General features: G+C 40.0%; 1 protein-coding gene across 10 annotated transcripts in view; it reads right to left on the bottom strand.

The window, feature by feature from the left end:
• The window catches only part of VMP1 (vacuole membrane protein 1), a 69,586-nt gene that overhangs the window by 11,688 nt on the left and 30,659 nt on the right, over positions 1–27,239 (bottom strand). For all 10 annotated transcript variants that reach the window (XM_026071401.1, XM_026071404.1, XM_026071397.1 and 7 more), the window contains 4 exons: positions 22,820–22,951; positions 8,185–8,265; positions 4,377–4,493; positions 1,867–1,928 (listed from right to left, as the gene is read on the bottom strand). In XM_026071401.1, the coding sequence (XP_025927186.1) occupies positions 1,867–1,928; positions 4,377–4,493; positions 8,185–8,265; positions 22,820–22,951 (392 nt within the window). The remainder of the gene's footprint in view (positions 1–1,866; positions 1,929–4,376; positions 4,494–8,184; positions 8,266–22,819; positions 22,952–27,239) is intronic.

Genomic DNA, 27,239 nt, shown 5'->3' with positions numbered 1-27,239 from the left:
AAAAATCCTTCTGTCTCCCGAGAACATTTTTTAACTCTGACATCAACCATCTAATAAAATCTGAATCCAGCAGAGGTCTTGTGAATGCATTCTAAGTAATTTGATGCAAAATTATCTCCAAGACAGATGAAGTAGGAAAAAACTACTAGTTTTGGCTCAAAGACTGCAGGAGAGCAAAGCTTTAGAAATACACCTAGCTTAGTAGTAGCACTGATCAAAAATAAAGAAGTAAATTGTCTGAAATGGTTATTCGTATGAAAAGCTAACTAACGATTGTTAAGAGTAGCCACATTTCTTCTGTTTTTTTTAAAAAAAATGTTCAAAGCAACAAATTCATTTTGAAGTTTGTTACAAACCAGACTCCCAATCAGAAGATCAGGAAGTAATAAAGTCAGGATCTGTTTCATTAGTGAAATGCCCTAGAATGTCTTTTCCAACACTCCTTTCCCTTTGTAAAGCATTGCTACTTCAAGTTTACATATTTTGAAAGCAGTTATTTCCAGACGTTCCTCTCCTGAAACTCTTCTTGGGGTGTGTTTTTTTGGTGTTAATGTGAACATAGTTATTTCAGTTTGGGTAGCAAAGTATCAATTAATACGCCCCCTACGACAAGCGGAAGGCCTTGGAAAAGTAAAAGACCTTAGAATTTATTTTATGCTTGGGATATCTATATTAGGTATCTAGTAAAAAAACCAAAAACAAACAAACAAACAAAAAACCCAAAAACACACACACAAAAAAGCCCCTTTTCTGTTCAAATGTTACAGAATCGTATTTAAAACTTTAAACCTGCATTCCTGACAGTATAGGAATCTAATCAGCAAAAAGGCAGTGGCTTTTCCTCCCAAGTACACAACTGTTCCTTGAACAATTAAGTACAATGTTGTGATGAAATACTGAATGACTCTATCCAGTTGCATATATTTAAGATTAGTTGTACATTTTGTTTGTCTTTAAACAGTTTCATGAACTGCTTCACGGTTAAAGAGGCACCGTTGAGATCATATTTGTTGGATTACCAGGCAGGAAGTGTTAACATCAGCAATGGAATTTAAAATTACACATATTTAATGACTGAACAGGTAGATATGAGGCAAAAATCTAGCACTTGATCATCAGTTTCCAAGCTTCATTCAAACCCACTGGGGCAACATAGAAATACGTAGATTTAAATCATCTTTTTTGTTTGTTTGTTTAACTGTTGTTATCTGGGTTTTGCTCTACTTTCTTATTTGAAACTAAGATTTTTACTATTAAAAAAAAGATCTGTTGCTAAAGAACTCAGTCCAGAAAAAAGACAAGCTTTCTCAAAATAGGAATAGTTTAGCCATGAAAACTGTGATTGCGCCTATTAAAAAAAACAAGTTTAATAGAATGGAGATACCATTCTACACACTGAGCTTTTAATTCTGATACTTTATAAGACATTTAATATTTTAAATGTATGAGGTCAAGTGTATGAGGTCAAATTATGGAAAACATTTATCAGCTACTTTGGACATGGCATAAATCACAACAGTTCTCATTTTTTCGTCATGGGATCACAATGCAGCATTGAAGAAAGTGAATAAAAAACATAATCTATTTGCAGCTAAAAATGTTGCAATCTATAATTGGAATAGTTGTATCATATTTCTGCGTGGAAGCTCAGCGTAGGTATTATATACTCAGGCCATCTGACTTTCAGTGCTATTATGTTTCTTGAAATACTTGAAGCTTTTGAGGTGAGGAATGAAGTCGCAAATTAGCTGTTGGCCAAAGCCTGCACTTAAAAGTAAATCACAATTTTCAGGCCATCTGATTTGACTCCTCCAGTATTTTTCCACTTAATGGGTGAAGGTATTACTGTGTTAAAGAGTTACTCACCCGATTAGGGACACCATCTGCTCCACTATGTGTTTGCTGAATGTTATAATAACGAAAAGTTTCTGTCGGAAGGAAAACATCAGTTAGAGAAATGTTTGATCAAAAGGGAAGCAAAGACAATGGAGCACAACAACTTATGTTCCCTTCCAGTTAGGCAGATCTCCTGCACTTACAGATAGCTTTCCCTTCGCTTTTCTTTCAAGGTCCTCGTTTTTTCAATACTATTTTCAAGAGGAGGCAGAGCAGAGGAAAGCTATTTACTCCATTATTTTATTTCCTCATAGATTTCATTTCTTGCAATGTTTTTGTAGCTTGTATTACTAACCATTTGCATCCTCCCCAAACTTAAATTCCCAGAAGCTCAAGGTCACTTTACTCTGTCAACAATGTTTTAATGGAAAAACAGTCATCACTGTGCAGAAAAATTCACATCCCCTTACACATAAGCACATGCACTTAAAGATCACAAAAGTGAAAATAATGAATCTTTTAGCCCCTATTTTATGTGCTTCAGAGAGAAGCATAGCAAAGAAATACTTTGTGAAGAAGAAAATAAGAGCTTTCGGGTATCTATCTGTTCAAAAAATTTATCACAATTATTATCACTTATTATTATTGCTCTAATGCAATAGATTACTTGAAACAGAGTAATTTTAATGTAAGACAATTCTAACATGAGTGATTTTGCATAAAATCCAAACGCCTGTAATTTTACCATTCACTTCACTTATAAAAGCGGTGTTAAAATTTTATTAAAATAGCTTTTGCTAGTTCTTTTGTCACATTTGATAGCTTGCTCATTCGCAAAGAGCAAGCAAGACCGTGTGTAGATGTGCGTATACACACACACACAGTTCCCATAGTCTCCTTAAATCAATTTAAACATGACCTAATGAGAAGAGCATTCACTAGTCTGGGAATAAGGGATGTGACTAGAACTACACAAAATGATTCTGTGGTCCAGAGGAAGAGGCCAGTTAAAAGCAGCTCCAGGATGGCCACTACACCAGTCACTCGCTTCCTGTCTAGAGAAAGATTTCATTAAAAGCCTTTTCCACGACTGTTACGTTTCCTAAATTCCAAATTACAGCAAGATCACTACAAAAATCAAGGTTATTGCACAACTGTATGCTTGAAGCAAAACATCACAGAAAACAAAATTCTCATAGCTAAACATATTACAAAATGAAACGCTGTACAAGACACTGGGAAATATTTGTTGCTTACATTACATCCGAGCGTAGAGCACTATAAATTACATAGCAAACATTCTCCTAGCTAAACAAGGCAAAATAAAGGGAATATTACACAAGTACAGTTTCACTTGAGTCTTTTCTGCATTGCCAGAACAAATTCTAACTTTATACATACTTAAAAGCAGAAGCATTCAAGTAATACAAAACTAAGCGTGAAGGCAAAGTAATCCTATCAAAATACATGAAACAATTTTCAGAGCCATTTATCCTTCCATTTCAACACCATGCAAAGTAAAATAACTATTTACAAAAAGATGGGCAAAAAAAAGGGTTGAAGATTGAAGTTTTCTATTCAGGGCAGAAGGAAGAGATTTTTAAGCAGCTTGAGGAGGGTACTAGAAGAGCAATCTTATACTTCTGCTAGCTTCTGCTATTTTAATGTAGTGACAGCAAACATTTCCAAGCAGCGCAGCTACAGGCACTGCATCAGCACTATGGAGACGCTTAAAAAAAAAAAGCCCCAGCTGAGAACACTGGTTCTAATTATTACAAATCAAGTGATGTAGTTCATGATATAGCACTCTAACCACTCCGCCACCAGTAAACAATCTCCAGGGAATCAGTCCTTCATCCTGCATTGGACAAAATGGTGATGCATTTTAAAAGCGAGACTCAACATTTTTGAAAGCAACCTGAAATTCTGATTGTCAAATTCAGAACATCCTGAAGGCTTTAAGTTAGCTACAAAAACTGAATGGACCCTCTCTGAAATCAGGCCCTTTTAAAATATCCAAATCAACTGCCCCCAAAATTACTAACCATGCTCAAAAATTATGGTCAATGTGCCCACAGACATACCCTCAGACTGCTTTCTGCAAAGACCAGGACCTGAAAGGACTGGGATTTTCTTTACACATTAAACCGAGATAAAAGAGAACATTTAAAAGTACTGCTTAGCTGGTAAAGGCTAGCTGCCGTGCTCTTTGAAATGAGTATTTGTTACCAAAAAGGCAAGTTCATTATTAGTACGAGGTCCTTTCAGTCTGGTAAAAACCGTAGGTAAATAACTTGGCTAACCACCAATTTCCTGAGTGGTGTAGGCAGCAAGCTCATTAGCTCGTTGCCATAAATTATTCAGTTGCCTAAGTTTTGAGCATAAGAAGCCTAGCAGATCCCTTCTTGTAAATCCTTTGCACCAAATTCATTTCCATTACTGCAGGCCAGGAAGGGAGACTCCAGAACTCAGTGTGCAGTACCACCGTGCAAGAGGAAAGTCCTCACCCCGGCGCCCGCAGGGAGGGGGCATCTACTTGCCTGGATGTGCATTTTAATTACTGCCTTCCCAATCAGGGTCGCACCAAAGAAGGTCCAGAAGGGAACCAGAAAGTGTCCGCATGTTATGCCGGCCAGGTCAAACAGCGGGTTTGGAATCTGGGAAGTGCAAGAGAAAGAAGTTCACGAATTGGAGCATTTAACCCAGACGAACAGGAACATCGCAGACTTTGAAAAATGAACATTTTGCCCTTATTCAACTCGATCCAAAACTCTTGTGTCTCAGTACTTACAAAAATGTTAGTGTTACACCACATAACTTAGATCTCAGGGATTCAGCCAGACAGTGTCCCAGACAATTCCATTCTGATGGTCCCTCCTTACCCCGGGTTATAAAAAAGCTGACAAAAAAAAGTTTTCCATGTGAAATGCACAGAAACCACAGTAAAGCCATTTTGAGTGATTTATCAAATTTTCTCACTGACAAGCACATTGCTCCTGGAAGCCAGTGTTCAAAATGATCCCCAATGATTTCCATCTGAAAAAGTGCATTAAAAACTGGCATTTATAGTCATATGTATCCAGTTTAAAAGCACTGATTAGATTTTATTAAGCATATGCATTTAATTTAAAATTAAAAGTTTTTTTTTTTATTATTGTTAAACCCTTGGCTTGACATTTGGTATTGTGATACTATCTGTAAAATATTTTTGAAATTAAACCAAGAAAGTATCGAAATTCCAACCTTTCACACTTTGCATGCAGCACAGGGCAGACTGTCTGCGTAAACACATGGGGTATATTTAATTTAGAGTGGCAGTATGCTACCCTGCTAATATCCTGAGTTATTTGTGTTTTGTTACCCAAACAAATAAACAGTGTAGATATTTAAAGAGCACTAAAAAAACTCCCCAAAACCAAAAAAACCTTTGCAACTGAATGGAAATCTGAAATCTGTGAGAAAGCTTATGAGGGTTACGCTCGACTGTTATAGACAAGCAACTCAAATTTATGAGCACCCACACCACCACCTGCATAGGAAGAAATCTGAAACGGTCTCTAATCAGGCCCTGAAACGGTCTCTAAACATGCCCCGCTGCAGCTAAAATGACTCTTTACCTCTGGCAGCTGTCTTGGGCGTAGAAGGTGAGTCAATGATTTACTTACGCCACAGCCAGATAACTGGGCTCTTCTGAGCCAAGTCTGCTCTAGGTATTAAGCATGTCCTTTGTTTTTTATTTTTTTTGGTAAGGTGACAGTATATTTTAATTGCTGTATTAATATCACTGTAGAGGGGGCAATATGCTTTAGCTAGGGGGAACTGTAGGTATCACAAACACATTAAACATAGCACAGTAAAAAATAATTACTTAACATGTCCACGTTAGGGTGTAAACACACATCAGCAGGTAAATGAGGGTTAAAACAAATTAAAAAATAATAACAACAATCACACACACTGCTGAGAAGTGCCAAAGATGCCCACAAAGACAGAAGGGCAAATTGTCGCCCGTCACCGCCAGGTTCTCGTGCAGAGCTAATTCTGGCTCTCCTCTTCCCTCCCCAGAGCCACCTTTACGCAGGGGTTAGACTCAGGAAAAGCCTGGCTTTCCTTTCGCCTTTAAACAACACTACACCCAGTTAATTTCATTGGATAAATCTGCAAAGGCTTAAATTCAATTGGATTGTGGTTCTCTGCCCATCAAGCAATGGCTTCGAAATGCTACGGCCACCTGTAGCTAGGACGTTTATTAGCATTTCACAGTCTAGTTCTCCTTCCCTCCCTGCCTGGAAATACTTCCAGACAAAATACAGTTTAAAATCCCAAACTAAAATGGCAATTATGGGGGGGGGGGGGATAGTTTCGAATCCCTATACTGGTTCATTGCCTCTCCCACGCTTCACCTCACCCTTTGCTGCTGCTTTGTGATCACTCTGCAAACACAGGACGTGTACAAATCCTCAGGTGTACCTGGTGGCTTCGTGGTCTCCCGTCCCTGCCCAGCCCGGGGCAGCCTACAAAAACGGAGGAAGCTGCCCAGACCACAGTTAAGACCAGCGCAGCAAGTAAGTAAGAAGTTGAGCAAACAGTTAAGTATTACTAAGCAGGAACTACGAGGAGCGCACACATCACCCCTCATGTTTACCAACTCCTTCCTCATGTTCTCCATCTACTCCCCGCGGCCAGCTGCTCCAGCAGCTCATCCCTGCCGCTGTTCTCATGAAACCAGACAGACAAGCTAGCCCAGGAGGTGATGCCTCACAAGGTGGTGACTACAGAAAAATGAGTCAGAGCCAGGGCCGAAGCAGGCTGGGAGCTTACTGGGTGGGAAGACTTAAAGAGCTCAGGAAGCTACGGCTCCACTCCAAGCATGAAGACAGTTCAAAAGATTAGTAAACAGAAGTTGTATGGCAGCGACCGTAGTCAGATTAATCTTTCCAGCTCATACAGGTCACTTACATTTGAGAAACAGATAACCTCGTCCTGCCTACAGTGTAGGAAACGGAGAGATGCTGGGCGAAGGGTGGAATCAATACCTCATCAGCTGAGCAGCTGGCTAACGGCTGTGGTTAGTCCAGAAGAACGGGATCATTGGGGACCTACAACTCCCCCCTCCGCTGTAGTTGGATTTCTGTGCATTTGTGTGTGGGGGAGAGAAGAATAAGCCACATCATTCCTACCACTTTTCATTAACCTTCCAGAGAAAGATTTAAACCTCAAATGGCTCGGTACTTTTTGGCTCCAAAAGAGCGTTTGGCCTACTTAAAACACTAAAATAGCATCAGTGGAGGTGCTTGGATCAGCTCTTGCTTAGGGAGAGAAAGCTACAAATAGTTTGTATCCCTTTCAGCTTTAACTTTGAAACCGGTTTCCATCCTTTGGGCTCCCTCTGGCTCCTAGTGACACAGTGACCCAAAGATATCCCCCGGGTCAGAAGCATTTCTGTGGATGGAAATCCTAATCGGGATTTGTACAGGTAGTTTCCCACTCCTCAATCTGTGCATTTTAGGATCTAAAAATGTCGAGAACCATAAGCCACACTACACGGACATCTGCAGAAACAATACTAGGATCCCAGCAAACTCTACAGTGACAACACAGCTCTGCTGTATCTTGCCAGCTAATAATCTGGGCCAGAAAATCACAACAGGATCACTGTCGGCAGAGCGAGCGGCACAATCTGGGCTGCCAACTACCCCTAACACAGGGCAGCGAGCAGCAGAGTGCCAGTGCCCCTGTCAGGGAGGACGAGGCCTCAAACAGCTAATGCAGGGAGCATCCCTGGTCTGAAACAGAAGCGCAGAAACTTAATCAGTTTTAAGAATGTCTTAGTTCAGTCTCTTGCAAGTCTTGTTGAAGGTGACGAGCCTTTTGTGCCTCACAGTGAACCATCCTGTCTTTTATCAGGTTTTACCATGCCAAGCTGAATTAATCACCTTATCTTTTGGAAAAAGCCACCCCAGGAACTCAAGGGATTGCTTGCTGAATAGTTCTTTCCTGATAACTTAAAAAGGAAACAGTACTATTTCAAACTCATTATTTTTCAAAGAGAACTAGCGTCTAGAACTACAATAGTACAGTTTAAGGAGTGGATAATAATTTTTCACTCTGCTTTTATGCAGAAGCGTGTTGGGAACTAATCTAGGGCTGGAGTTTCTCCATGCCATTGCACTTGCAAGTTCCCCCCACTCCCCCGAGCGCCCCGGAGAACACAGAAGCGGCAGACAAGGCACGCAGATCCACACGAGCGCAAACAAGACCAAGCCACGGTTCAGAGTACTGATTTCACCGCAATACGTTCAGCCTGCAACGTGCGATTAGACCCCTCTGCTATAGAAATGAACTTACTGAAGCACAGGCCAAAATGCCGAAGAACCCAACTTTCTGCACCAGGTTCTGGACAGCCAGTTTAGCCCGGGAAGCAAAATCCTGCAACAAGAAAACAAAGTCATTAACAAGGCAAAACCAAAACGGACAGACTTTAAAGCTTGTATGATTTCAATATCTCAGCTTTCTCCCCATGCTTCGGGATTTCCTAACCAGCAGTTGGGAGAATTTTTGAAACAAAAAGGCAAACTTGAAACTCTAGGGCTTGAGGGAGGAGGGAGAAATTCAAAATGCTCAATGCGAGAATTTGACCGCTCACATGTATTGAGTCTATTTTTCCCTCACAGACTTGGTTCTTCAAAACTCTGCAAGTGGCACTAAGTTCACTCTACTCTGGAAAAGTTTTTGCTAGTACTTTTCTCCCCACACCTTTGAATTGCCGATGCTGCTACTACCTTATTCCTCAAGCAAGGGGAATTAATTCTTTCAGACTTCATACAACAACAAAAAGGTACTTTCCAAAAAGGCAAAGCCAGAATATAATAGTACTCTGGGATTTTTGCTCTCAAACCCAGAATCTTCAAAATAGGCTAAATCTAGGTTTTCTTTACAACAGATTTCACAAGGAAATACCTTTATCAATAATTAATGAAATTCTAAATTCCACACTACAAGATAACTTCAAGATGATCCAACATAATTTAATTTATGCAATCTTTGTTACAATTCTGTACCATACTATATAACCATAACCAAACCTTCCATACTATATAACAATGCAAGTAAATTCCAATTACTTGACAAAATTCCTGTATATTGTTTAAATTCTAAACTACAGAACTGACATAACTTTTTATGCCAGATAAAAAATTTGTGATAAGGCCATTTATTATGTTTTTACACTCCTTTTCCAAGTAGTAACTTTTCTCCATTACAATGCTTTAAAAATAAAAGTGTAACAAATTCACAAAGAAAAAATATCAATTCTTACAGAAATCAGAAAAATTCTATTTATTATACATCATATTAAAAAAAACAAATACAACAACTTAAAGAAAAAGGCCAAATCAGTGAGATTTCCTACATCTTAAAATGGGATTTTTTAAAAACAGGAACATATACAACTTTTAGAATATCAAAAAAGGACTAATTTGCTAACTTTATATAGCAGTGACATCTCAGGATTTCACGATCCAACTCCTGCACGTCTCATTGCAAAACAGAATAGGTGAAATATTCATTCTGTGTTGAAAACTTGTTCCTGATATTTTTCTGTATATCTTCTAGGATGCGTACAGCATGCATGAGTGACTAATTCTTATTCCCAGCAAGGATGAAACCAAGCATTGAACTTATTTTAGTAGGAACAGGTCTAGAACATACCTGTATGATAGGTGAAGTATGATTTTTCATGCTTTTGAATCACAAGAGCACGTTTTGACACAAATTGTTATTTATAACAAAACATGACAATTTACCAGTGAACTGTGTCCAAAAATCTTGCACAATCAAGGGCAGTTCTTTCTCAAACTGAAATTCCCTCAAACACTATTTCCAAGTAACTAAACAAATATGAAACAAGTTAATATATGAGCACTAATATGGGTCTCCTTTACCCCCAGAAAGCCCACATGTTCAGTCCCACTGAGGATTTAGGACATGAACTGTACGGAAGCAAGTTTCTTTAAACAGTGTGATCCCACAGCTATCCATAAAGTAAATAAAAGGTAGCACACTAAGGAAATAAGAGGCATTCTTGTTCCTTAACCAAATAGAAAAGTAGAAATACATTTTTAAGAGTTTCTCTATTTAATTTAAAAGCAAAAAATTTACTGAAGTGTAACAGTAAAATTGCCCTTTTAGCATCAGAGTTTTTCCTTTGAAAAGGTGAACTGAAAAAGTAGTGCCTTCTCTACAGGAATTTCATAAGATGCCTCCCCCTGTACTCTGCAGCAGGGCTGAACATGACCCCGATACTTTCAGTTCCTATTTTGCTCACCATTTCACAATGCTCCTGGGCTTAGAACAATATTTGCACTTTTATAAGCCAATCAAGAATTTTACACAGCTCCATAAATCTCATTTTAAAATATCTTAAAAATAAAAGACTATAATCCAATTATTGAGATAGGTCCATGAAGTGGACCTTTCAATGGAAGCAGCTTCTATTGAAATTTTAACATATTTTTACATTATCTTAAAGACTGCATTGCTAATATTCTGTTGCTTAATGTTCACAAGCTGGAATTGGAAACAAACTCTCTAGCAAACTATCTATAAAATAGCATTTGAAGCAAAACTAGTTTAAAAATAGATACCATTATAATTATATACAGATTAAGACTGTGTTAGCCTACTTTAAGTACAGGGTATCATTTTTTCTCAAATTCTTGAAAACAAACAGTTTCCCTCACCCAAATTTCTAGATTGCTACAAAACTCAGGGCTGCCTTAGAACTAATTTTTTTTTTCCTCCAGCTAAAAGCATATATTTTTTATTTAAAAAACAATAATGACAATGCTGAAAAACAACAAAAATCTAAAAAAAGTCTCTAAGAAATGTTGTGGCCATTTTTCTTACCTTGTTACTTCAGAACTTTTCATTTAATTTTTTTTTATTATTATTATTTTTTTACATTCACTATCCATTACAAAGCATTCCATGGAAAATACAGCTATAGTTCTTAAAGTTTCGGTCAAGAACTTCTAAACTGTCTTCCTTTTTTAAACTTTCTAAATAAACTAAAAGAGATAAATTTAGCATTTTTCCCCCCCCTGTTTTCTGTGACCTAATATAATCACAGCTAGAAATAATTTGCATAGCAGTATATAGATCAGGGTTGCAATAAAGCTATGTATTTGCAGCCTTCACATTTACTCTAATGAAACCAAGCTCAGAAATGCTGGTACTGGTTGCTTCCTTAAATTTCGTTCGCCAAATCTTTGAGACATCTGCAATAATAAAAAAACCCTTAAGTTTCATTTCTCAGAGAATACAATCAGTTTCACAACTTTTACCTATTTCACAATGCAATCTCTCCATTATAAAGCCTGCAGAGGGAACAATCTTTTCTCTCTCCCTCTCTCTCTCTTTTTTTTTTTTTAAGTGTTTGAATTAAAACAACTTTCACAACTTATAGCTAAAAAAAAAAAAAAAGACATAAAAGTTCAACTACTTACAGGCAAAACATATTTCCCCAAAATTAAAGTATTTAGACTGGACTCGACTCTCGGCTAATGTGATTCACTCTCTACGACACTTCAGGATACTTTTGCTCACTATGTCCCTATCAAAGATGATTTTTTTTTTTTTGGTTTGGAAATACATTTCCTGTGACTGCTGCAATACAGGCAAAGGAGGTTAAATGATTAAACATTACTTCATTGGGTTAATCATCACATCTCAAGAATTGGAATGGAAATAAGAGGCATAAAAAGGTCAGTGGTGAAATACTGATTCACAAGTCTCAGCTGGCGGCTTGAGGAGCTTTGCTTCATATCTGCCTTTAGTAAAATGGCACATTTTATTGATACCAGCATTTCATTACTACATGCTACAAAAGCAAAAAACTCTACCAAATCACCAGACCTAAAGGGACAGTAAAAAGAAATTAAACATTTTGCTGCTAAGCGAAATTTATGACAAAGCTCCTCTTCTGGAAAAGCGTTACGGTACAGCTTGGTTTACAGCTTCACATGTACATTCACCCCTACGAAAGCATCCCGCTTCTCAAAAGCCTGAACGGACGATCTCACCTCCCCTACAAGGCCTCATCCCGTTCCTTTTCTATCTTGTCTGCATTTGTAATTTACATCTGTATTTCTTCTTCATTTTAAAAATCAGTTGCACAAGCTTTGCTGTATTTTAGTGAATTACATTCCGGTGGATTTAGTTAACATGTTCAAGCAACAAAACTCTATTTTGACTCTTTTCACCTCTGTAACACTGACTTAGCATCAGAACACAGAACGGTCTCCATTTATCGGTCACAACGAAGTATGAAGACTTTTTTATTTTCTTAATCTCTGAAAACAGAGTGTTGAGGGATCCACAGCAAACAACTAGTCGAAGGTTACCAAGGAGAGCTGAACAGTCAGCGTTGGACCGAATCCTGTAGTCCTCAAAGAAACAATCCCTGAGGCTTCAGCAGAAGCTATTTTCTTTAAAGACTGCACAGATGGGCCTATAAGGATTATGTAATATCACAGCTTATTTTCTAACATGAAGTCGCAACCATTTATTAGGAGCATCAAGCAAGCTCCGAGTGCCGATCACACACCAATTCCTCCGTGCACGCAGCAGTGCTGAGCGCTGTCAGCCCCTGGCAGATACGACCCACAGCTAGATTGATGTGAGGCCCACAAAAACCTTTTCTTGCAGCTACCAGATTTTATTTCTGGTGCAAATATTTCGAGTGCTTTACGAATGTACTGCAGCCTCCCCGGTAATTACTGGATATAGTGCCAAGAGGAAGGGCAGCAACGACGGGGAGAGAACAGATAAGAACGAGACTAAATTCAGCCCGGAGTTCATAGCACATGTGCGCTCTACTAGCGAGAACAGACAGGGCCGGAGCGCAGGGTCAGGAGGAAGTCAGTGATGCAAGTACTGAGGCAAATGCTCAGGCAGGACATTAATTACCTAGCAGACGTCAGCCTTCAGAGCTTCAAAAGAGGTTTTTGGAAACGGATTGAGAGGGATTATGCAGAATTTGTTACTCTAACAAAAAAACAGAATCGTGAATGAACATTAAAAAAAAAAGGAGGAAAAGAGAAACTGAGATCTGAAGTGAATGTGTTGCACCTTGACGGAACCGGTACTCTACAAAAAATGAGAATACCAAAGCTGCTGTAGAGATAGGTAGGATTCATCCTAGTGTCAGACACCCCGATGCGAGTGTGTAACTTGTATGGAAACAGAAGTGGACAAACCTTCAAGATTTGAGCACAGTTCATATTATATTATAATATTAATTTCTTACCAGAAACAACATTAAATTATCTGAATAATAATCTGAGCAGGAGAACGTTTTTTCCCCAAAGCCTGAAGACAACATATTAAACTACTGTCTATTAAAATTATAAATTCCTTAACATTTAAAAAGCTGCCTACAAAGACAGTGCCCCTTTTTATGTAAAAATCTGAGTTATGTTAAAAATGAGCTGCACAATATTTTGCTTCTTCTGGCTTTCTATTACAACACAATGGAATCAAACACAGCTTATGGGAGAATGACCATTTGTGGTCAGGCAATGAATTCTAGAATTTCAGAGGACTGGGAAGAATTATTAACTCATTGAAATAACATATTAACTGCAGAAGAGCAGTTTTAAAGAAGTCAGATAGCTACCTATAGGCTGATAGGCTACAACATACATGCTAAGAAAGCAGCAGGGCAGCAGCAATGTTTAATGGTCAACACAGCAACCTATAGTTAAGATGAGAAGAACTGAGATGAAGACACAGTTGATAGTCATTGCCTATCACTGCAAACAGTTCATTACTCAGTGACCAAATAAACCATTTCAAACCTCTCCTGCATGACATAAAGGTGACAGATCTCACGAGTCAGGTAAGGGTCGAGTAAGTGGCGAACAGAAAGAGTCCGATAGTGGTGCACAGTGGTACCCACCTCCCACGCCTTCAGCAGCAACGACTCTCAACATCTAAGTGTGTATGGAAAGGGCTGTGGCCCTGGATCGCTGTTCTGACTTTCTAAAGAAAACCCTTCCAGTTTAATGCAAAAAAAGGGCAAACTAAAAGGGGGAATTTCCATCTTGATGCCGGGAGAGAGGAGGGGTTGAGAGAGAAGGTTTAAACTTATTTATCACTAGAAAGTCTGGGAAAGAAAGGCCCTACGCTTGGGGAAACCAGGCTGTTAAAACACACAGTGAAAAATGGTTTTCAAGCATTTTTCAAAGCAGCTAAGGAAGTGGCAGATCCAAGCAAGCAACAAAGCTGGATAAAAGAAAGGCATTTATATATGAAGGACACAGGACAGATATTCCAGATTAAGAGGGATGGCTCAAATTCTAAGTTTGGGAAGGAAATAAATTTCACTTCACAAGAAACCTGGGTTTTCTGAGACATTAAATTCTGGAAAAGAAATAAGGTAATCATACAGGAAAGCTGAGTGAAATGTATGTCCACTGTTGAAAAGGAAAATCCAGTTTTAGAAAGTACAACATGAACTAGAATGAACAGCAATGAAAGGGGACCTTGACTTCTCCAGCCTTACTGAAGCATAGTGGAATGACAAAAGAGAGCAGCTCCTACAAAACCTTATGACACAGGTTATGTCAAAGACTTGAGGACTTAAAGCTAACAAGATTTCAAAGCATTATTCAGAATATTTGTAGCAAAGGATGACCATACAGTAGGTACTACATACAAATCCCAAGTCCATCAGATATTCAATATACAGGTGAATTCTTCTGCTAGCCTTGTGTAGGACAAGGATACTGAATACAGGTTGTTGAAGGAAATGCAGATTTACTTCCACATCTGTTCATGTTCAAAATCTTGAGGCTGCCGGCATGTCAGGGGGTGGGTGATGCTGCCATCCACAGAGATAATGGAAAAGATGCTTAACTTGGGGACTTTGTAAACTCAGACGTATGAGTAACTAAACTTAGCTCTTCTGTTAGAAAAAAGGAAGTTCTTCCACGGAAAGCGCAGTTAAACCTATTGTCCTCATAATCAAATTTTAAAACTGCTCTTAGAAAAGAAAGACTTGAGAAGCCATAGCTAGAGCAGAGTGCAGTTTAGTCCATTACAATTTGCAGTGAAGCAGAGCTTAACAGAGTGAAGTCTTCCTTCCAATAGCAAGCTTTTCTTTCCCTGACCACCATGTCATTTTAACCTGTCTGAGGATGCAAGTTGATCAGCTCTTGATTAAGTAGAATTTTAGCAGTAGGAACTTTCAGGTATTTTCCTCATTTCATCATCCAATTGCACCAATGTAAGAACATCTTATTTCCCTCACTCCGCTCTCTCTCCAGGACCTTAGGGGAAGAACCATTAAATAAATTTTCAGAATAAACTCCATCTCAAGAACTTTACTTCCAAGCTTTTAGATAGTTACAATTCAACACCCTGTCTGGATCTGGAAGTGACATATCAAACTGAACACATGCTATAGAGCTCAAAGAGTTAGTAGGGACTCTCAAACTTAATGCTGGCATTTTCCCCAGCTAGAACTGAAGCTCTCACACTTATAAATTAAAAAAAAAAAAAAAGTCCTTTTGCTTCTCACTTTAAGCATAAAGAAATTTTGCAAAGAATAAGACACAATTAAAGGAAACAGTTTGAAGGAAGAGGAAGGAACATGTCATTTCAGAGTCTTATCAGATCTGTCCTATAGAGCAGTAGCCCTTTTACCACATCCCCTGCCACCTCTAGGCTCTACTGTGATACTCCTCATCTCAGATCTGTACAGTAGCATGAAGCAACGTGTCCCCTTTGACACTTTACAAATTTATATCGCTGTATGAAAGCAGGAAATAAAACTTATTTTTCCTCTCTTTGCTAAAGAACTACTGTCTAGTCACATCTTGCAGGAGATCTGGCAGTGAGTAGATCCTGCAGTCTGCTTCATGGAGACTGTTGCGAGTTTGGCACATCAAGGAAGACCACAAGGCCACTCAGGTTGCCCAGAGAGGTTGTGCAGCCTCCATCCTTGGAGGTTTTCAAGACCAGACTGGATAAAGCCCTGAGCAACCTGACCGGATCTCATAGCTGAGCCCATGCTGAGCAAAAAGCGGGGCTAAAGGATGCCTGAGGTCCCTTTTAACCTGAATTATTCTGTGATTCCACAGCTCCACACAAGATAGTAGCAGCCACCTATAGAGAGAAGAATGAAGTAGAACCACCACCTATATCACCCTGGTTCCCACACATCAGAAGCTGACCTCTGCAGCCTTTGCTTCTGAAGCTGACAACGTATGCTGGCATTTCATCCAACAATGTGCCGGCTGCCTAAAATACCATTGCAACTGCACAGCGAGTGCTCATTTATCTCAAAGCTACAGCAGCAATTAGTTACCGTGGTCACAGGTCTGCTGATCTAGTTACAGTGGCTCGACTTGCAACTCCAGGATGTCGTCAGTTTTTTATCCATTTCAAATAATGAACTTTGCTGGGGTTTAAGATCCAGATATTGCAAGGGAGGGTCATGGTGGCTGGAATGAAGCAAGTTATTACTTTGCTTTAGCCACCGGCATCAAGAAAGGCAGCAATTTTCAATAACCAGACAAATATAATGACCACGTGAATCCCTGACAAAGCGGAGCCAAACTCACCAGCACTGAACAGAATATACTGCTGCTCTGCAAGGAACTCAGAAACAAGGTGAGGAAGAAAACTCACACACAAGAAAAACACTTGCATAAAATAAAAGTGAGCGATTTCTTACACAGCTGACAAATCTTTTTACACACACACGCCTTCCAACTCAGCCTAGCCAGCAGAAGATGTGCAAAGCTAAGCATACCTCTTGCTTCTTCTCCCTGGGAAGTAGCAGAGGTTCCCAGACAACTTAGAGAAGTGGTCTGCATACCAGACTCTTGTACAACCAAGAGGTATTTAAACAGTGTCTGGAGCAAGAAAAAAAAAAAAAGTCATTTTCTTGATTATGATACCAGAATTAAATTTCTATCAGTTATTAAGGCTTCACCTGAAAAAATATTCCTGAAACAGCTTATCTGACCTAGGCTCTGGGTAATTTGTCTTTCTCAGAACACTGGGGAGTTCTTAATTTTACAGTTTTTCGATCTTTAATTTATCCTTTATCTTCCTGAAACATTCTAAGCCAAACGTCTTTTAGAAGCTACTTTTCCTGAAGTACAGTACAATCGTCTGGCAACTTATCCTTCCATATACATAAAGACAAAAAAAATCTTGTATATACCCACCCATGCAATGATAGCTAAATTGTGAGATTAATCCGAATATTTCGGAATGGCCCTATGTAGAGACATGGGAGAAACAACACAGATTTATTCCTAAGCAAACATGAAACAGGCCATTCTTAACTTTTTTCAGATACAAACTTCCCGGAAAACTTCACTTAAGATATAGAGGTTTATGGAGTAGCTACTGATTTTTTTCCGTAGGGATCACAATCAGGAAAAACCTCCCATCTAACATTGTAACAATGAAATACCAAGTAGGCAGAATTCAACCGACTGCTCCTCCACAACTGCAACGCAAAAGCAGCTTGCAAGGTCTCCAATTAGCTTGGTGGGATTCCTTCTAAAAAGGATTATATTTGTTTCAAAGTGAGAGCTGTGTTACTGAACAAATTCCTCTGAGCTAATATCCCGATGCTAAGCAAGAATATTACAAAATAATGCAGATTTCTTTGGTGTCTCTCATAGTAGTAAGTTATGTGCTTCCACAGTGCAGATTAAAAAACGCACAGGTCCTTGAAAAGGAGTTTTAGCGAACAGATGCATCACAAAGAACATTTCAAAGGAGAATGTGAAAAAGTCATCTCCAGATTACCATTAGCAAACGTAACGTAACGCTCGTTGCTGTTTTCTTCCTTATCTGCACGCAGGTGTGCAAATGAATAGAACAATGCAGGCACAGGGCTGCCCCAGCCTGGTGCCGGTGTCCAAAGAAATCCAGCACGGAGGCGGCTTGCACAGTTGTTACTCATAGCTCCTATTGTCAACCTGCCGGCTACGTTAACTCTTTGCTACCCCTCTTCCCGGAAAGTCCTCTCTAATAACAGTTCCCGTATTTGAAGCACTCATCGACCCATTCCAAAGCTTAGGAGAACGATTTCAATTCACAAATTTCAGTGAACTATTTAAAACGAAGCTCACGTTCAGTATACTCACTGCTTATTACGCAGGCTGTCAAAAAAACCACATTTTACTATTAGTTCGCTACCCATTTGCTATTTCACTCTCAAGCTACATAATTCACAGAAACGTTGTGAAGTGAAGCTTGGGGACTTGATTAGTTTTGAATTTACATTTAATCATGGGCCGCGATATAAAGGCAAGAAGCCTCCCCGACACATATGAACGAACCCACGCCTCAAACCGCAGGGAGGCAGAGCGTGCAGACAAGCCTCCTGGTGGCCGCCCGTCGGGCAGCCTAGCCCCAGCACCAGCCACCTCCGCCTCGCGCAGCACAATTAATAAAGAGAGGAAGCTGATGAGGAAGGGGGGTGACTGGAAGACTGAGCAAGAAAAGTTACAAACAGAATTTGATGCTGAGTTTCAACAAGTTATTTCTGGGAAAGGAGGAAAAAGAAAAAAAAAAAAGAAGTCAAGGTTTTCCATTTATTGTATGTGCCACTTTGCCACTTCCATTTTTGTAACTGCTTCGTGAAAACCTGGCTTGTGGTCTACTTTAACTTCTTTTTTTCTTCTGAAGAATACTCTTAAAACCTTTTGATCTGACAAGGCAGCAGCCAGGGAAGCCTCTCCAAGCAGGAACTTATCAGATATTAATTATTAGTTTAGTTATGGGAGAGATCCACTTTGGCCACCGTATTTTACCCTGCTAATTAAGTAACATTTCACTGATTAGTCGAGGCTCATCATTCCACTCGGATGAGGTCAGGGCGTCGTGTCAGAACAGCGCCGGGTCTCAGAGGAGCCGTGCCTGGGTGTGGTGGCATACTTTGCTCCGCTTCGGCAAGGAAAAGCCCCACGTCGAGACGTGGGAAAGCGATCCCGCTCGAGGCGCAAGACCGTTCAGCACGGCTAGAAAGATGGGTTTAGCCTGCGCCCAGCTCTCGCTATCGCCAGGTTCATCAGTTTAACCCCTTGCTGGCAGGGAGCTGGCCCTCGGAGCAGGAAGTCGCTCGGTGGAAGTCCTGACGCAATGCAAACCGACGCAGTTGCAGCTTAGCTTAATGCAAACCCTCTTGAGTCCACGTTGACAAATTCTTTAACAAGCCCTGTGGTTACAGGGAAGCTGGTTTCAGTCTGAGTCACTCCTGTTCAAACAGTTTACTGGAAATGGAGGGGAGGGGGAATTTTCAGAGAAGTCATGTGATGGCCAGACAAACCACAACCAGTAAAGGTTCAGTGGAGTCAAAAACAGGTCCCAGCAACAACTGACATTCAGTGTGCAGATGGCACTCAATCATCTACAAACGGGTCCGGCTGCATCGCGGCTTTGCATGGATTTAACCCTTTTCCCAGTGTGTATTCTTTCAAAGGAAAGCTAGGACACAACTTGGAAAGTAAACAAACAGCAGTAAACTGATAGTAACACAGGCAACTAGAAAATATTTTCGCAGGGAAATCTGGCTGCAACAACCCTGCACAGAAGCAGAGCCCGATGTGTAAATCATTAGTTCTTAAATATATGCCACTAAACGAATCCAAACACTTACAGTCATTAAGGATTAGATATACAGCAAAGACACTGCTTACTTCCTCCTCTTAGTAAAGAGCACCACGATACAGCCCGGGCCCACGCATTGCACATTATCACCAAGTACCATGAGGAAAGCTGGCAGCAAGCTGCATTTTCACCAGAAACCTCTGTCAGCTTTAAGAGTTTCAGCATGACAGAAAAAAAGACACGGAGATGAGAAAATACTTAACAATCAGCAACTATTAAACTGGCAAAAAGCAGAGTCCCTGCACATGCGCGTGTGCAGGCATGGAACGGCACAGAACTATGCTCGCACTGTGTTATTACCAAAGTGCTGCTCTAGCACTAAGTAGTAGATTCACTTCCCCTAATTGCGAGGTTGGTTTGAACAGTTGCACTAGAGATACTGCCCGTCACTGAGAAAGGGGAGCTCCGAGAAAAAATGCCAGCGCTCTGCAATTGGACTAGCGGAGAAGCAACAGCGACGGAGATACCATTTAAAGCATCCATCGTTTTTAAGCACTGGGCTAAGCAGTAACAGATCAGCCCGAGCTGCTGGGCTCCTACAGCATTGCCGGGCTCTGCGTTGTGCGGAGCTCGGGGGAGCAAAGCGCCCGGAGTGCAGCCCACGCTGCTTCTCCGGGGCAAAGCCGCTCGCTCTAACGAGACGAGCCGGGAGGCCAGAGCCGCTCGGAAGCTCCCTTCCCGCAGCGGAGCCCAGCTCGCGGCACACACGCACGCTCCCAGGAGCGGCGAGGGCTCCTCTAAGATGAGGGGCTTTCTCCAAAGGATGCTGATGGCAAACGCGACAGGCTGGGCCCGTCATCTGCAGGCTGATGGGTTTTCGCCAAATCTAACTCAAGGGGACAGGTCACTTAGACTTGCAATTTATGACAGAATAACCCTCGACAGACTCTTCAAAGTAAATAATATTTTACTTAGTGCAATTTTGAATGGGACACTAATCCTTTAAGCTGTTTAGTCCTTCTAATTCCATCCCCCCCTTCTTTTTTTAAATTGCCGAACTAGCAAGCACATTCCCCCTCGCAGATCATTTGGGCTAGATGTTACATTCAGAGTCTATTCTCACCATACAAGATCCTCATCTGTTTCTCAAAATTACCATTGTTTTTGAGAAACAGCAGCAACAAGCTTTCTAAACAAAACACACACAGCAACGTCAAGCCATTCGGCTTTGCCTTGTAGGCATAGAGCAGCTCAGGCGAAGTAGAGAGGGAAGCTATTCTTCAAAATCTAACACACCCAAACTCAGGCTTTTCAAAAGCACAGGATGAAGCGAGACCTTTATACTGAAAGAAGGCCTTCTATTATTTGACGTCAAACGCTTGTAGTAGTCTCCGTGGCATAAGACGCTTGACACGTCCCCCATTTTCTTAAGCAGAACACTTGCATTTCTGGAGAGTGGGAGATGCTGATGTAGGTAATGAAAATCGTTATTAAGCAATTTAAAAATAGACTTTATAACTCGTCATGAAGTAGCAATTACAGAACAAATAGTGATAAGCTATGCTTCTGATGCTGGGATTTACTCAAGGTCATAGGAAAAGGCAAGCCTGTCTCCCACAGATATCTAGCAAAAACATGATAGAAGCCAAAAGCAAGAAGGAAGTCATATTCACAAGTGGAAAAAACTGAACTGTCAGTTTTATGAGTGCAATACAATTTAATCAGATTGTCAAAGCCTCATGTTAAGAGGGTTTTATAGAAACCAAACCACAAGTGTAGTTTAAAGGGATTTTTTCTGGCCATCCATCCACAAAACAACATGTTTCAAATCCAAATTCAGTTGCCAAGAGAATAAAATCAAAAGTACTGGTAAATAACATCGTTGTGTTTCTTAATTAATTACACAACAGCATTTGTTTACTAAGGACAATCAATACAGTTAGCTATATAGTTTTGGCCTGTCCTGACAGATGCTCTCTAGCAAAAACTTTCTGCTCAAGAATCTTTTGTGCATTACAGAAACCACCTCTGGCTGCTCCCAGCGCTTTACATGCAGATAATTTGCTGGGAGAGTTTCAGTGAACAGAGCTAGCATTTCAGCTCTCAAGCCAGGTATTTGATTGGTTTTGTGTACTTTTTATTGGGACTTTATTTTTATACAGTTAGGGATTATTTTGCAAAACAAATATTGGCAATAGGGCAAAGATCAAAGCTTTTTTTTTTTTTTTGCCACTGCATCTTTAAAGATTTAGAGGATAATTTACTATTTACCATAGCAAAAAACCCCTAGGGACTATCTGGTAGGTTCTCATGAAACACAGGGTTTAGTATTAGTATTACTATAGTATTAGTATTGCTGTATTACCAGATTGCACCAAATATTTCCAAACAAACTGCTTTCTTTCCTGGAGAAGCTTCATCTATTTTTTTGAGACAGTGCCAAAAAAAATAGAAATATTTATTTGTATCAAGAAAACACCCTGGCAGGAGTTAGGTATGTTAAAAGATAGCTTTGCTGGTAAATAGCATCTGCTGTTTTTTTCATAGCAGTCTCATGACCCACTTTGGTTTTGGTAGACAAAACAGGAGTTAAGAAAGAAAAATATAGAAGAGAAATTCAGTGGCAAAAAGCTTGAGGAAAAAATGTTTAACTTCTTTTAAGACACTGTCAATAGCTTCTGAAGATGCAAACTCCTGACCTGAATGAAAATTATCAACAATAATATCTAACTGAAATACAGCATTGGTTGCAAAATACATTGTAATGCAAGCAGCATTTAATCCATCAAGAAAACAAGTGACAAGAACAACAAAAGGGATTCAGAGCAGTTTGGCTGCATTTTCACATCAGGAAAAATATGTTTCCTCAGGCTGATGAATGGGTTGTGCTCTGGTCCTAGAGGCTGCTAGTGGCAAGGCAGGTAAATGTCATCTCAAGGGGATGAGTTGGCTGACAGTCGTCTCCTGGCTGAGGGAGGTTTTAAATTCAGCTATTTTATAATCATGTTTGTTATAGCACCTCCTTGATCACCGATTTGTTGGCCCACTTTGTCCCTACCTTTGTTGTTCTGTTCTTGGAACTTTAAAACAAAACAAAACAACAAAACAGTATTTGTAGCAAATACTTTGGCTGCACTGTTGTACGTCCCTCAGGAAGCTACCTCGTTGTCCCAGTGCAATGAGAGGTATCTCTACCCAGCAGAGGATCTCTTCCCACCCCTGGGAAGTCCCCTCTGAAGGCACACCAACTGATTTCTGGCCCATGCCCCATTTCATTGGAACAGTTATTTATTCCCTCTGGTTTGCTCTGTGCTTTATGAACGCTGCTGTTTTGCACTGTTCTTACTTGTGCAGTCTCTGCATGTTCCAGCATCTCCTCAAATTCCTGGTACTCTTCATCATCAGGTTCAGCACCAGAGAGTCGGGCCGCCCTCGCCATAAAGTATGGAGGCAGTTCTCCAATGGCTGTGCCAGCGCCCTGGGAAAAGAGTAATTCTGATTTAGTCTTGTGTATATGCTAAAATAAGAAACACGATATGCACAGTCCCTTACACACTTCAATTGATTAGAAGCCATGAATATGTATCATGTTATTCCTGAAGAACTACAGAGACCAGCTGCTTCCAAACGTTTACTTTTACCTATCAGGACCAATTTCTCCTGCTTTCAAACATGATGCAGTTGCTTTGAAACTTCACTTCTCCCCTTTCCTACTTTTGCTAAATTTAGCTTTTCTCAACCCGGACTGCAATGCTGCAAGTCGTGCCGCCCTGCCCCGTGTCCCGGAGAGGCTGCAGCTCGTCCCCGCAGCAGCCCAGAGCGCTGGCCCCACGCGCCGACGCGCTCCCTGACTCAGCACAGGCTGCCCTCTCTCCCCCACGACGTGACCCCGTGTGCCGGACACATTTGCCGGCATGTGACGGGCCTCGCTCCTGCGCAGCCCTCAAAATAGCCTGGGAACCCCTCCCCTGGGCTGTCACGTCGCTTGCCTGTGCAGTCACAAGACTTGGTGCAACTGTTTATTAGAAAACAGGCTCCAGTTTTACTACAGCTGCGAGCAAGGGATATAAGGTTAAGCAAAGCTTCATCTAGAGCTCTATCTCTCTCTAAAATGGAAAAAAGAAAGCCAAGAGAACCAGAGATGAAAGCATGGCTCCTTTTTCACCACAGGAAAATTATATTTGTTTTCTCAGGGCATCAAATGACTCATTTCAGTCTTGTGGGTAAATGCAACTTTAACTTAACCAAAAAAAAAAAAAAAAGAAAAAGAGTTAAGATTGAACATATGGATAAACAGAGGCTAATGAAACAGGAACTTGGAGTAAACTCAAAATGGTTTAAATATAGGACAGGTAATAGCACAATAGTTGGGTGCCACGCTGGAAAAGTGCTAAAACTTAGCTACATGCAGATGGCTTTTCTTTCCCGGGGTCAGGAGCGAGTAACAAAAGCTTTTCTATTCCTTTGAAGCGATGTAAAAGCTTTTCAGTTTCCTTTGTTCCCGTTCAATACGCAGCTGCATGCAAGGGAGAATTCCAGCTGCTGCGTTTACTCCAAATCAACAGGTTGGTTTTAAATACCACTGCTCTCTGCCCTTACCCAAACTCTTAAATTCCCAGCATATAAAATACACAGCTTCACATGTTTGTTCCCTTGTTTTCCACAGAAGAAACAAATTTAAACAAATGCAACAGGCTGAACATCATTCATCTGCCTATTTCTGGCACAAGGAATGATAAGCCTGAGAACAGTAGCAACGTTTCAGAAAAATTAACTTGAGGTTATGTTCTTAGGGTGATGCAAGAACAAAAAGTCACATTGCTTCTCAAGGCCCTGCCAATTTGCTTTGGCTTCATTTTATTAACTGAGGAAGAGGTCTGCATGTGTGTACAGCACATGAACTTTCTTTAAATTGGATAAGTCACATGCTCATTATTACAAAACATTTCAGAAGCGCAGCAAAATCATATGATTTCATGTCTGCTGGAGATAGGTTCCTTAAGTGCAGAAAAAAAGAAGCAATTAAGGGCAACTTAAGCAATTAAGTTACTGCCCAGTAACTATTTAACTGCTTTTTGTAACATTAGCTGTCAGTTTTCACCACTTAACTTTGAGCGTGGGGTTTACTTAGAGATTCCTTGGACTAACAATGAATTGGAAAAGCAAGTGCTAATCAAAATTCTTTTACACAAATACATTCAGAAAAGGAAACTGGGAAATTACTCCACTAGAAAGAGTCTTTTAAACAGATTTTATCCTGGTCAGGACACAGGCTGCCTGTTCTGCTAATCCTGTGCAATTAAACATTTTTATTCTTTCCCCCTATTTCTTGTAAAAAACATTAAAAAAGCTGCAACGCATTAAAAATGTAGGGCACTATTGAATTCCTCGTCCCCGTGGGATGGAAGGCTGTGAAAACTGGCATACACCTAACTGATTGTTTCTGAGAGTCCTTCTGCAGGCCAGGACTGGCGGAGCCAATTTTTATAGTGATTTAAAAAGCATCATTTTTGTTTCACCTAATAATTCCTTAGATACAGGGATATTTAATCCTAGTAACACTCATTATCAACAAAAATGGCTATCACTGACATGCAGGGGACTAGTAATGACTTTAATCTCTGGAAAAAAACTGTACCTGGTTTAAGTTGCCTGAAACAGCCACTAATGTTTTTGCAATCTGAATCAAACCCCTTGTGCAGATAAATCCCTGCATTCAGACCTTGTAGGATACTTAGCCTGGGCAGCTTTACAGCCAGAGATCTGCAAGTCCCTGCTGGGACTGTTCTGCTTTCAACCTTGCACATGAAAACTTACATTACTACCACCCTCCTGTCTCCTTTCAAACAATCGAGGAGATTGGCCAGATTTCACTCTGGAGCCTCTCACCATAATTTCACTTCACAAATCTAGAAGAAACAGGACATCAGTGCTATTGCAGCAGCTCCCCACAGGGCTCCATGTGCTGCATCAGGAGCACTTCTATATATACCTAATAATTCTTTTTCTTTTGCAGTCTATCCAGTGATTATCATGATAAATTCAGATTTTAGATCCAATTAGAAGTTGCTGGTTACATTAAAAAAAGCTTTTGTGAGTTGATTTAACCATACATAGACTAGGAATTAACTTATGCCTGATTTCAATTTGAAAGGTGAAAATTAATTCAAATCAAAATCTTTTAGTAACATATTGAGTTGCAAAAATCAGTTATCATTTGCTTTGCTTTCTGGAAGTCACTGCTGCTTTTCAATAAGTGGACATTTGCTTTAGGAGTGAGAGAAGCAAGGGGAAGTTTCTTCAACAGCTTCCATAAATATGAACTGGAATTAGGACAAAAGAAACATACTGGAAGAAGCAGCAGCAGTTGCCAACTTGATTTGGCTTACAGGAAATTAGCCAGCAATGTTTATGTACTCATGAAACATTCCAAGAAAGCATAACATTACACTAGACACCACTGGTAGACAGAGGATGCTCCCAAGGGAAACGCCGGTGGAGACAGAGTTCGGTGAAAAGGTAGCTGACAGTGAATTCGAAGGCGAGAGGAAAGAATGGGGGCAAGAATACAAAACAGTCTGGCTTGGTCATATTCCCCTCTCTTTTCCCCAGCCTGAACCAACAAATGCAGCTCAAATGCAAGAGGGAAGGTACAGTTTGTTCTCCCGCGAGGCTCATTACTGCTTAGAAAGATACAGGCTTGCAACGCTTGCAATTGTATTAATTCATTCCTAAACTACTTAATTCTCAGAGTTCAGTTATTTTAGATGCCAAAGATTAAGCAATGGATGTTTACCATAAGTTACATTTTTATTTTGCAACTCCAGAAATCTAAATGTAAATGCCATTTTTATTACTCCAGTCTTCATTAAACAAACTTAAGCAGAGGGATAACAGGAGGGAAATAAAAAAAGGAGTTTGCATTTATGGTCTTATAAATACTTGTACCCAACAAAGTCAGTTATCTCTATCTACTTACCAAGCATTCAGGCAACTCTGTCCTCTAATTAGAAAAAGTGAATTAAGAAAAAAAAAGAAAAAAGTATTTTGCTTCTGGAGATGGCTGTAAGTCTGCTTTCTCTGTTAATACTTTGGCTTTGGTACTGGCATATGTTACTCAAGTCTGTAATGTGTATAACAAACATAATTTTTGTAGGAGATAGAGCTGCCGAGAGTTTTAGAAGTTGCAATGACCAAAGTTGTCTTCATTTATCTTTTCATAATATTAGAAGGTACCCAGAAGTAAAGCAGCAGACATCAGATACCATGTACTTTCAGAATTTCCTCCCTGCACATTTGAATTGGACAACCAAGAATTTAACAATTAAATCATCAGTCAGAACAGGAAGTCAGTAGTAAAATCACACCAATTTGGCATACAGTTCTTAGCAGATGCATCTGTGTAAACTGCAATCCAAAATCTATACAATATGAAAAAAAAAAAATTAGCTGACTGAAATCCTCCAAAAAAATGAAACTTCTATAAAAAGCTCCACAAAGAAAGTAAAATAGAAAGAAAGTTCTAATGACAATCTGTCCTAATCTGTCCTAATTCACTTCTTTAAAGTTAACCTGCTTTCCCTGTTTTAAGTGAAAAATTTTCCATCATGGAAACAGGCAGAGAAATAGAAGTAAGCTATATTAAAAAAAAGGTGAAAGTGTGCAATGTACACTGTATTTAATCCAATCTATTGATGCAACCCAGACAAATGTCGCAGTTGTGATATTAGGTTCTGAATCCTTCATACGAGTAACAGCAACTTCAC

This window comes from Apteryx rowi, unplaced genomic scaffold (assembly GCF_003343035.1).
Source record: "Apteryx rowi isolate R43461 unplaced genomic scaffold, aptRow1 scaffold_325, whole genome shotgun sequence".
Lineage (NCBI taxonomy): Eukaryota > Metazoa > Chordata > Aves > Apterygiformes > Apterygidae > Apteryx > Apteryx rowi.
This window is presented reverse-complemented; position numbering and strand designations above follow the sequence as displayed.